The 11,126-nt window shown below is 35.8% G+C and overlaps 1 protein-coding gene and 1 long non-coding RNA gene across 9 annotated transcripts; one reads left to right on the top strand and one right to left on the bottom strand.

Annotated features, from left to right (window-relative positions):
• Positions 1-4,381: 4,381 nt before the first annotated feature.
• On the top strand, positions 4,382-10,560 carry LOC122605741. Of its 7 annotated transcripts, none has more exons than XR_006324701.1 (6): positions 4,382-4,535; positions 5,578-5,692; positions 6,039-6,193; positions 9,621-9,760; positions 9,895-9,963; positions 10,098-10,560. It is a non-coding gene; the product is annotated as an uncharacterized LOC122605741 (long non-coding RNA). The 7 variants fall into 7 exon arrangements; XR_006324702.1 differs by lacking the exon at positions 4,382-4,535 and adding an exon at positions 4,749-4,861; XR_006324699.1 differs by lacking the exon at positions 4,382-4,535 and adding an exon at positions 5,037-5,087.
• Positions 6,635-10,176, bottom strand: LOC122605740 (probable disease resistance protein At5g66900). 2 transcript variants are annotated; one of them, XM_043778695.1, is made up of 6 exons: positions 9,561-10,176; positions 8,897-9,300; positions 8,440-8,801; positions 8,146-8,357; positions 7,219-8,059; positions 6,635-7,092 (listed from the first exon to the last, which is right to left on the bottom strand). In XM_043778695.1, the coding sequence occupies exons 1-6, from the start codon at positions 10,174-10,176 to the stop codon at positions 6,894-6,896; spliced, it is 2,634 nt and encodes an 877-aa protein (XP_043634630.1). In that variant the 3' UTR covers positions 6,635-6,893. The 2 variants fall into 2 exon arrangements, with proteins under 2 accessions (XP_043634630.1, XP_043634632.1); XM_043778697.1 differs by having other exon boundaries at positions 6,635-7,089.
• Positions 10,561-11,126: the final 566 nt, after the last annotated feature.

Raw genomic sequence — 11,126 nt, 5'->3', positions numbered from 1 at the left:
AAATAGAACTAGATCAATACAAAAATCAATGAATATATGCTTAAAGCGAAACATGTTTCTTTTATATAAAGATGCAAGAGGTGAGGTGCAAAGTCACCAAGTCTTCAATTTATAGCTCAAAAATGTTTTATGACCGTTTGATCCAGACGACTTTTAACTGAGGCCGTCCTCTAGGGCACAAGAGTCGTGCCTTAAACAAGAGTCGTGCCACAAAAAGCCATGAATTCTTCCAATGATGTCTCCACTGCAACCACAACTTACCAATTCAACTGAGTTAGGAGTTTCCCTTCAAGCTATGCCTTTGACCTCTCCTCCTAAACCAAGTTTAATCTTAAAAGATAAAGAGAGAAAGATAAGAAGATGCAACAAGTGAGGGTGTTTGGGGAATGTGTGAGTCACAAGAGTGGATGAGAAAAAGATCCCACTATAATTTCAAATATAAATCTGATTTCATCCATTAGTTGACCCATTTTGACCATACACTCAATTTTGACTTTTGTTGACCCTTCAACAATTACAAAAAATTTGGCCTCCAATTTTGGTGAAAACTCAAAAGTATTTAGATTTGGAAATTGACAATTGCAAACATCTTAAGATGATGATATAACACTTAGGAACAAGTATCGGGTCATAAACTTATGTAACGAGCACTCGGTAAATCACATCGAAATGGACAGAGGTAGGACGACATTTGTTCCGGCAAGAGCCGTCCTATGAGGCCGTCCCCTGAACTGGAGCCGTGCTCTTTTATACTTAGAATATTTTCGACCCTCAAATTTGGTGAAAAACGAAAGTTGTTATTTTTGAAATTTGCCAATTGTAAACACCTTAGAACATCAATATAAGGTTATAAAACAAGTTTGGAGTCACAGAAGTATGTAACGAAGGCTCGGTGAAAAACTACCATTAAGGACAGAAAGAGCACGGCTGTTATAGGACACAAGAGCCATCCTCTGAGGCCGTCCTCCAAAAGAAGAGCCGTGCTGGGCAGATTACGACAAAGTGCTACTTTAAACAACTTGATGCATTCATCGTCTTAGGTTCGGAAATAGCATATGTATGCCCAAATCATTATAAATACCAATATTGTTATGGCACGCCACACATTGATCATCGCTATAGATAGTGTTACTTTGCGTCTTTATTAATCATTATTTAGAAGGATGTTCAAGCATGTAATAATATACATATGATCAATTCTATTTAACACTTATACGCACAAGTATATATACAGCCATATACCCATATGCATGACATACCTAAGAACATTCACAACAAGTTTGATAGGTGGGAAGCTCATGGGTCAGATTAGTGGGTCTACCAAGTTGGTCAACCTCGTGGGTCATCCAAGCGGGTCAGTTTCATGGGTCACCTAAGTGGGCTGGGTTTGTAGCGAGACTTAATCCTTCTCTCCCACTTGGAGTGCCTAAGGTATAATATGGATAGAAATGTAATATGTATAGGAGTATGTCTATGGATGAATACTATTTGGGTGGACGGGGCCGAATCCTAGCATTCATGCCCTTCAGCCAAAAGCCAAAACATGTCTTTTATGTCAAGCCCACACACTTAGTATATACATACACATTTATCACAAAGTATACACCTACATATTTACTACAAAAAGGAAACTGACAACATGAAAATACAAAAAGGAAACCGACAACATGCAAGTCATTGAAAGATACTTGTCAGTTCTCCAAATATTCCTCTTATAAATATCCACCTCAGAACTTTTTAGGGGTCATCCAGTTCACATTTGCCATTGGGGTCTTGGTATAGTGGTCAGGGTGTTTTCTCCTAAGGGGTTTCATCCTGGGGCAAGAGTTCAAATCTTACCAAAGACATTTGGGAAGGGGGCCTTTGTAATGCTATCCTCATCCAAAACACGGGAGAGCAAACACTTTAGGGAATTACTAGGATTCGAACTTGGGGTGGGCACACCAATTCCAGGGGGTATTGCCAGTTCTTCTGACGTTAAAAAAAATTCAGTTCACATTTAAGGAGTGATCAATCAATCATGTCTATTCTCATTCTCAACTCTCTTACTACAATCATCGCCGCGTTAGTTCGCCAAGAACTTGTTAGGTTTTAGGAGACATAGTGGTTGTAACATCGTCACTGAGCCTGTCGTTTTAGGTTCGAACAGAAAACGTATCCACTTAATCTAAAAGCATAACCTAAAAGGAAAGCTAAAACCCAAAATCGAAAATGAAAAAAAAATCAGGCAACGTGACAGGCTGCACCATAGCTGTCTATCAGCTTGCTTGATGCCCTGATTCACTTTTCGGTGAATAGTGAATATAGACTTAAATACTTAATGTTGGATAGACATTCACATTGTGAATTGTAAATATATATAGATATATCATAGTAACAAGAAGATAGAAAGGAAATATATTCATTGTTATTGAGAAACATGGAAAGTAAGCTTATACATTGACAAACTTGACACTGAATAGCAACAAAATCTTAACTACAAAATGGAAACCAGGGACTACTGTCTTCTAAATCTCCGCTTATTTAAATAAAAGTAGTTCACATATTATTATGACTTCTAATATACCAAACAAATGTCACCATTTCAATCAAACCCATTTTCTCACTTCAAAACCTTCGTACGAAGTATGCCCATGTAGACACATGAACTATGTCCTTCCCCATGAAACGTCAATGAATTAACCATGACCTCTCAAAATTACGTCCTTCAGGATTATCTTAGATTCTGACTATCAGTAGATTCACTTGCAAGAGATCCTTTTCAGGAAGCTACATCACTGTATGATGGTGGCGAACCATGACTTACTGGCAGCTTGAGATTTCTCTTTATCATGAACCATATCTCCAATAGAGGGTGCTACTTCACTGTTATCAAAGGTATTAGTGAGCTAATCTGGAATATCATGTTTATGTATGGACAATGTAGAATAAAAATGAAAAACCCTCCATGTATCTGTTAGCAGGGTTATAGGTAGAAGATTCTTGAATTTACCCAAATGTAGTTGAATGCTTTTCCTAATAATTTTAGTTTTCAAAAAAAAAGTTTATTGCTTACACCATTTTATCATATCCCAGGATGAATATTTATCGCCTTCTATTTAATGTTTTCATAAATAAGTCCACAAATTTTGAAGGAGCTAACTTTATTTTGGGAATACCTTAATGTCTGACCATCACTTGCATGAGATCCTTTTCGGGGAGCTACATCACTGTATGATGGTGGTGAACCGTGACTGAAATTAGTACCGGCTGTTTGAGAACTGTTTTTGTCATGAACCATGTTTCCAATCGAAGGCGCTTCTTTACTGTTATCAAAGGTATTAGTGATTTAATCTGGATTATCATGCTCATACATGGAAAATAAAGAGTAAAAATGAAAGACCCTCCATCTCATTTATTAGCAGGGTTATAGATAAAAGATTGTTTAAGCTATAATGTAGTTGAAAGCTTTTTTCCTAATAACTTTGGAAGTTAGTTGTCAAAAGGACATTGCTTACCCCGTTTTATCATATCCCAAAATGAATGTAATCTCCTATTTTAATATTTTTCTAAAATAAGTCACAAATGTCGAAGGAAATAACTTAATTTTATTATTCTTCAACTTTAAAGATGCGCGTGTAAAACTAGATCTTAGAAATTTGTGATGTGAGGGTCTATCCCAGAATTCTTCTATAGCTAGTATAACCAACATAGGATCAAGGGAACTTACTGAGTGGTCTTCATCATGCTTTCGAAACTATTTCCTACAATATGTATCTTGAGGCGGTAAAGATCGATCGTACTATTCTCCAATTCTGAATGAAAAAACCTCAAGAGCTCCTTGTGCAACTGAATCAACTTATCAGGATAAACTAATTTTTTGTAGACGTTCCAAAATTTGATTCTGGAGCACTTTAGAACGAGCTCTTTCCCTTTCTCCATATATCTTATGAAATTGGCCGTCTCTTCTTCCCAATGATCTAATACTCGGTTTAGCAACATGTTATCTTCCAAAATTAGCTCGATCTCATCTAAGGTGATCTCAAGACATTTAAGTAGCGTTTCGAATGTAGTAGTTTGTACAGTACTTTGTACGAAGACCACTGCTGTCAATAAATCATCGACAGCAAGCTCTAGTGGAGTCTTGATTACAACACCCATCTAGATATTGATATTAATTTCAGGCAGGACACACAGTATGTTTTGATATGATTTATGCAAGTTGAGTTATTTATATGTGATAATTATATACGAGTAGAGAGTAAATTAAGATAGGTTGTATGTAACATTGGATAGGAAATTTCTTGCAGGTTGAGATTCAATTACAATTTAGTGGAATGGAAATTTCTTGCAGGTTGAAATTGAACGTGTTCAAATACCACTTCAGTATTTGGCTTTAAAACCAGGAAATTTCTTAGCACACTTTGTACGAAGACCACTGCTGTCCATAAATCATCGACAGCTAGCATTCTCTAATGGAGTCTTGATTACAACATCCATCTAGCTATATCAAATATATTAATTTCAAGCAGGACCAAATATATCTTGGTTACTTGGTATTATAATAGTTACAATTATATATCATATATAAGTAGAGAGTATTAAGATAGATTGTAAGGGGATGTGTTGAAATAGATTGAATAATAAACAGTAGGGAATTTTCCTTGTAGATTAAGAATGAATAACAAAGTGTCAATGTGTAGGAAATTTCCTTTTTTTTTTTGTTTAAATTTTGGCAAGACCTCGTTAATTTTTTAGATAAAAACAAAGTGTTAATACAAACAATTCAACATTCTCTAATGATGGAAATTTCTTGCCATGTGCTCAAATACCACTCCGGTATCTGACTTTAAAACCAGGAATATTTTTGGTTTATTAGGAGGTTAGTAGCATCTGCATCACTAATATTCTATCTAGATTCTAGAGCTCACAAGTTCAAAACTGGATATGATATAAGTGTTCAATCACTAATTCAGGGTGTCACCTTACAGTTCTTGGATTCGTTTAATTAAATTTGCTTTCCAAAAGGTACCCGCATCGCTGTGATTATATATGCTAAATATGTATGATTACAAATGCTATTACATGGATCTTCATCCAGAAATGCAGTATGGTGATTACAAATTTGATGGTTTTCTGTATTTATGTTTTTGCTGTAGTTGACAAAGGATTGACATTAGTTTCATTTTTTTTACTGCTACTGCTGTTTTTTGGTCTCCAGAAATAATGCTTAGTTTTTCTGCAAAATGCAGTGCTTTCTGGCATACTAATGCTGTTATTTGTTTTGCAGCAAAACCAAAAATATGCCAAGAGATTTTGAATCGATATATTAAAAGTTCTATTTTGTTTGACCCTTAATAAATTTCGTTAGCTTGTTTGAATGGGCTTATGTTTACAGCCTAGTGTATGTTTACATGCAGCTTAATGCAAGAAATAATAAAGTTTTGGATATTGCTGCCTAATAATTTGTCAGCATACGAAATCATCTATGTAAATTGAACATGATAACTATCACATTTTGTACAAATAACTCATACTTTTTAAAGGCTTTGTGTCATAACTATACTGACATTTTCATTATAATACGATGTTTTTCAGGTAAGCATGATACAGTTACACGGTCCACTTGACAGTCCCTTGTAACCACACAGCCAGTGGACCAGCCAGTAACGTCGGCCATTACCATGGTAGCTATAACCAGTGGACCAACCAGGTTCGTGGGGCTGGAAAATTCCTAAGGTCATAATTGAGAGTAGTTTCCACTTGTGTATTTTTTGTATCTTTTATTCCTTTTAATATTATGTGTATTTTGGTATAATAAAGTTGATTAAATTGGAATGAACTGGTGATTTTGTATAAAATATATATATATATATATATAAAATGAACAGCTATTGTGAAGTGACTCAATTTATGATTATGCTGCTTATATGTCACTGGTAGAACGGTCCACTAAATATCATTAGAAAAGATGATCTTCCACTTTGGATTTAGGTACAAAATAGACATCTGATATTCTGATATAATGATTTTTCTCGTTTTGATATACACCTGAATAGGAAGACCAGTTCATACAGCTAGCTGTCCAAAAAGAGGAAGACCAGTTCGTGTATGAGAATGATACAGGACCTTGCTCTACAGTCCAAAGGTGAGGCCTTTGGAGAAAATGCTACCTGAAGGGGAGATTGATAGCTCTGATATGTTTCTTGTTCAGGTTAGTTTCGTTCATTCTTTATTCATATTAACACAAGACTTAAGTTGGACATTTGCTTTATGCACAATGAGTTTTGCAACTTGGAAAGGCAAATGGAGTTATCAAATGGTTCATGCACCTGATCCGGCTAAAGCCTTATCTGCTACCAATGCATATAGTACAAAAACTTGGTAAATTAGGTGGGGTTTGGATTAGTAGGCAGATTTGGATCGAATAGGTTGCTTTTGCTCTTACCCATTATCCATTTAAGTGGATCAGCAACTGACTTGTCAACTAACTGATCTTGCTAGAAATATGGCTTTCTAAATTTGTGTTTAGAAATAAGACATTTTAAGTTTAGCTATTAGAAATATGCCATTTTCAGTTTAGGGGTATGCATTGGGTTGGAAGCAGACCTGAACTGATCGTATTAGCATTGACCCTAGTCTGACACTTTGACCATAAAATTATTGTACTTCCGACTCCTAAGTACATTAATAATAGTACAACAAAGTTTAACATATACTAACATTTTAACCATAGCACGAATCTTCACTAGCCCCCGTCTACTTGCAGAAAACGGGGAACCACTATCTTCTAAATTAAACAAATTTTATCTTTCTAAAATCATTTTCCCAATCCAAAAGACGTTCTTACCAAATATTCCCCTGGATTCCGGGAACCGCGATGAGTTATGCCTTCCTTTTGGAATATCATTTGATTAGACATCAACTTCTGCCAAGACTACGTCCCTCAAATTACTTACATTCTGAGCACCATTATATTCACTAGCAGGCGATCCACATCTGGGAGCTACATCGCAGTATGATGGCAGTGAATCATAACTGAAATCACTTCCGCAACTTTGAGAATTATGTCTTTCATGAACCATACATCCAATCGAGGGCGCTTCTTCACTGCTACCATAAAAAGTGGTTAAGATAATGATCAATAACTAATTTTAGGTTAAGAAATGATTGGCGTTGCTACTATAATCATTATAGTTCATAGAATGATCAACATAACATTAGGTTAAGAGAACTTACTGGATGTTTTCCATGAAGCTTTCAAACCTATCATCATCTTCAACAACCTTTATATTCAAGTTATAGAGTTTACTTTCATGATTCATCCACCAATTTAGCATCTCTTCGTCGCATATCACCTCTTCTAGTTGCCACAGTTTGCTCATGGACATTGGCAACTCTTGTAACCGACGACAGCCGCTCATTTTTAGCACTCTCAGACCACATAGCTCACCAATTCCTGCAGGCAGTGTACTTATATTCGAGCAATCAGATATGTCCAAAAAGATCAACTTATTCAAGCTTCCAATTGATTGGGGCAGCTCTTGTAGTTTTGTGCAACAACGAAGCCCCAGTTTTACAAGATTTGACAAACTTCCCAACTCTTCGGGAAGAAATTCCAGTTGATGGCAATCGGTGAGGCTGAGTTTCTTTAGTTGAACAAGATTACATAGTTCAGATGGTAGCTCCTTTATATCATAACACCGATCGATTTCAATTTCTGTGAGATTTGGTAGAAGCATAGGGGGAGACTTAGTGGTACAACTTATCAAAGCATTACCAATTTCACACAAAACAAATGACAGTTTGCGAAGGTTTTGTAATGCAAATATGGGTTGGATAGAGGATGAAATTGAAACGTGTTCGAATCTGATTCTTTTTAGGTTGGATAAATAACCCATCACTGAAAGATTGTGTAGTTGAGAAGGATAAAGATCGTAGCTCGTGATACGTAAAACCTTCAGTAGGTGCATTCTTTCGATGAACTGGGGTAGAGTGTATTCTTCGCTATGTACATTCAATGCCAACACTTCAACTTTAGGTGCTATTAGATCATACCAATTTGAGACAAACGTTTCATCTGCAATTAAGCGTTATGGTAAAATTACAACATATGAAACATATAAATTTAGGCTTGAGGAAATGAAAAAAAAAAATGAAACCTACCTGTTGATATAGACAAGATTTGGGCATTGATGGGTTGTGCTATTTGTTCTATCCACCAAGTGGGAAACTCGTTTCCATGAACTTCAACGAACAATCGCTTTCGTTCTGCAACGGGCTCCTGGCTGCTTAGGTGGATGGCCAGTTCTCTCAGCAGAACGTCTTTCGTGACATAGAGCCCATCACAATATCCATCTAGTTCACCTACTTCTTTCCTGTAGAATTATATATGTATATATGTATTAGTTAACAAATGGAGAAACAACATGTCAACATATACTATGAATCTATTAGTACCTTAGTGAAGAAAGATTGATGAGACTTCTCAATGAGAGCTCAATAAGGTTGTCACTCGTATACATCCCCTCATCATCAAGATTGTACAACTCTACCCACATATCCACGAGAGCCATGGCTGCAATCCGTTCATCTGCAGGAAACAATCCCATGTCCAAGAAACATTCTTTAACGATGGGAAGTTCATCCAGTGCATCAATTCTTGACTTTTGACTAAGAATTATGCTGCTATTTGAATGTAAAATGGGATGACCATCCGACATTATTTTAAGAGTTCGTCTCCATTTGAGTAAAGGTTGCCCACTCAGCGATGCAGCAGCTGCAGTAAGCGCTAACGGGAGTCCTCGACATAATTTAACAATCTACATCCACAATGACACACAAATAGTCATTTTGATGCTTTACAAGTATCACATATGGTCATTAGAATCAATAAAATTAGTATTCGTTCTTCTACCTTGTTCACGATATCATCTGGCACGTTAACAGGAATCCCGTCATTGGGAAATGCTAAATAGCAAAAAAGGGTTCTTGCATCTTCTTCATTCATCAATGTAAGCTCGAACGTGGAATGAAACCTTGGAAACAAGAATCTTGACGTGACCAAAATTTTGTAACCAGGCATAGGGAACCTAAGATCCTGAATAATAGATTCAGATTCCGACCACACATCATCCAGTACCAACAATATTTTATCCGAACCCATATGTGGCATCAGTTTCTCCAGTTGATGCCTGGCTTCGTCGTCGGTTTCAAGGTCGCAATGATTTTCACCAAAATGTTCAAATAGTTTTTGGACAACAAGCTTAAAACTGGATGGTATTGAGACGGTGACATAAAGTATATTCTCACCAAATATGTCTGTCAAAAGAAATTATACTAGTTCAATATAAACTAGTTGATAAAATATTGTTAAGAATGAATGATGTAGCATGCTTTCCACTTACTCACAAAATTCAGAAAAATAACTAGTTAATCAAGGGGGTGTTTGGGATTGCTTATTCATACGGACTTTTCTACTGAAAAAATAAGCAAGTACTAACCTGGCTATTTTAAAAGTGCTTATTCTTATTAGATTAGTTAAATATGCAGTTTAATATGCTTAAGAAACAAACATATACCTTTTATGTTCTTTTCATGGCAAAGCATTTTCGCTAAAGTAGTTTTGCCATAACCTCCAGGAGCTGAAACCACCAACACTTGGTCGTCATCCTTAAGCAGCCTGTCCTTCAACTCGTCAAGATGACTATCGAATCCAACTATACCATTCGGAAGCAAAGGAACACTACATGACCCGGAGTGATTCGGATGTCCACGACTAGTAAGTGTTGAAGGAACTTCATTCATTTTGACTGTCAAATCATGAACCCCAATCATCATCATATCTGTATGCAATTCTACTTGAAAAAACCTCAAGAGCTCGTTGTTTAACTGAATCAACTTATTGGAATGCAGAGAGTTTTGATGCACATTCCAAAATTTGATTCTAGAGCACTTGAGAATGAGCATCTTCCCTTCCTCCAGGTAGCTTATGAACATTTTTATCTCTGTTTCCGGACGATCCAACACTTGGTTCAACCTGGAGCTATCATAAAATATGGGCTCTATACTTTTTAAAGTTTTTTCAAGTTGATCGAGTTTCGTTATGAATTTTGCAGCTGATACATTTCGTCCAACTACTGCTTTCAGTAGTTCAAGGAATGCAAGCTCCAATGCAGTTTGGATTACTGCAGCCATATATGAATTATTACTGGCAGGACATACAATGGAAGGAAGCTAGTGAGTTAAAGGGTGAAGTGATCTAAATGGTAAATATTAGTAGGGAATTGAAAGTAGCATTATATGATACTGACATAAAGCACTTGATAGGAAATTTCTTTCGAATTTTCCATAGGCAATCACTTGATAATTTACAAAATGGTCCACTTGAATATGCAGTTAATTCATTATTCCACTAGGCATACAATTTTTAGTACATGACATTAATATATGGGCTTAGCATAGCTGCCGTCAAACGACAGCATTTTTTGGGTGCAGCAAGGTAAAAATCAGGGGGGCTTTGTGTATGTTTATAAAATAAAAGGGTTAGTATATAAAATAAAGTTAAAATTTTCTTTCTAACATTTTATGGCTGCAGTCTGTTTGCATCTTTTATTTTCCCTTAATATATTGTTACATTACAAATTAAATTTTTACTTTTTATTTTGGTCTGTCAAATAATGTGTATTATTCACCATGATACTACAATACTTTTTTCCTGTGTTTGTCATCTTTTGGAGTTACTAAGGCGATTATTACCTATGGATATAACTAACTATGACAAAATGTCTATGTTACGTAAAGATCTTGTAAAATGTCTATGCAATGTAAACTTTCAAATCCTTGTTATTTGATATACCCAGGAATATGTGGCAACCATACAATCTGGCACGTGTAAGTTTTTTTTATTGGTCAGGTACATCCAATAATCGGAAATTGAAATTTCATGACATAGACATTTCACAAAATCTTTACATAACATAGACATTTTGTTATATTTAGTTACATCCATAGGTAGAATTCTAAAAGCTTACTAAAATATGTAAATATGTAATACGTAAGTCATGGAAAAGGATGTTATCCATAGTTTCAATGGAAAAAGTTGGAAAGTCTTTCATAGCCCGTTTGATGGAAGTATCGTGTGAATA

The sequence above is a fragment of the Erigeron canadensis genome, chromosome 6 (assembly GCF_010389155.1).
Source record: "Erigeron canadensis isolate Cc75 chromosome 6, C_canadensis_v1, whole genome shotgun sequence".
Lineage (NCBI taxonomy): Eukaryota > Viridiplantae > Streptophyta > Magnoliopsida > Asterales > Asteraceae > Erigeron > Erigeron canadensis.
The sequence above is the reverse complement of the archived record's forward strand: the minus strand, read 5'-3'. Positions and strand labels throughout refer to the sequence as shown.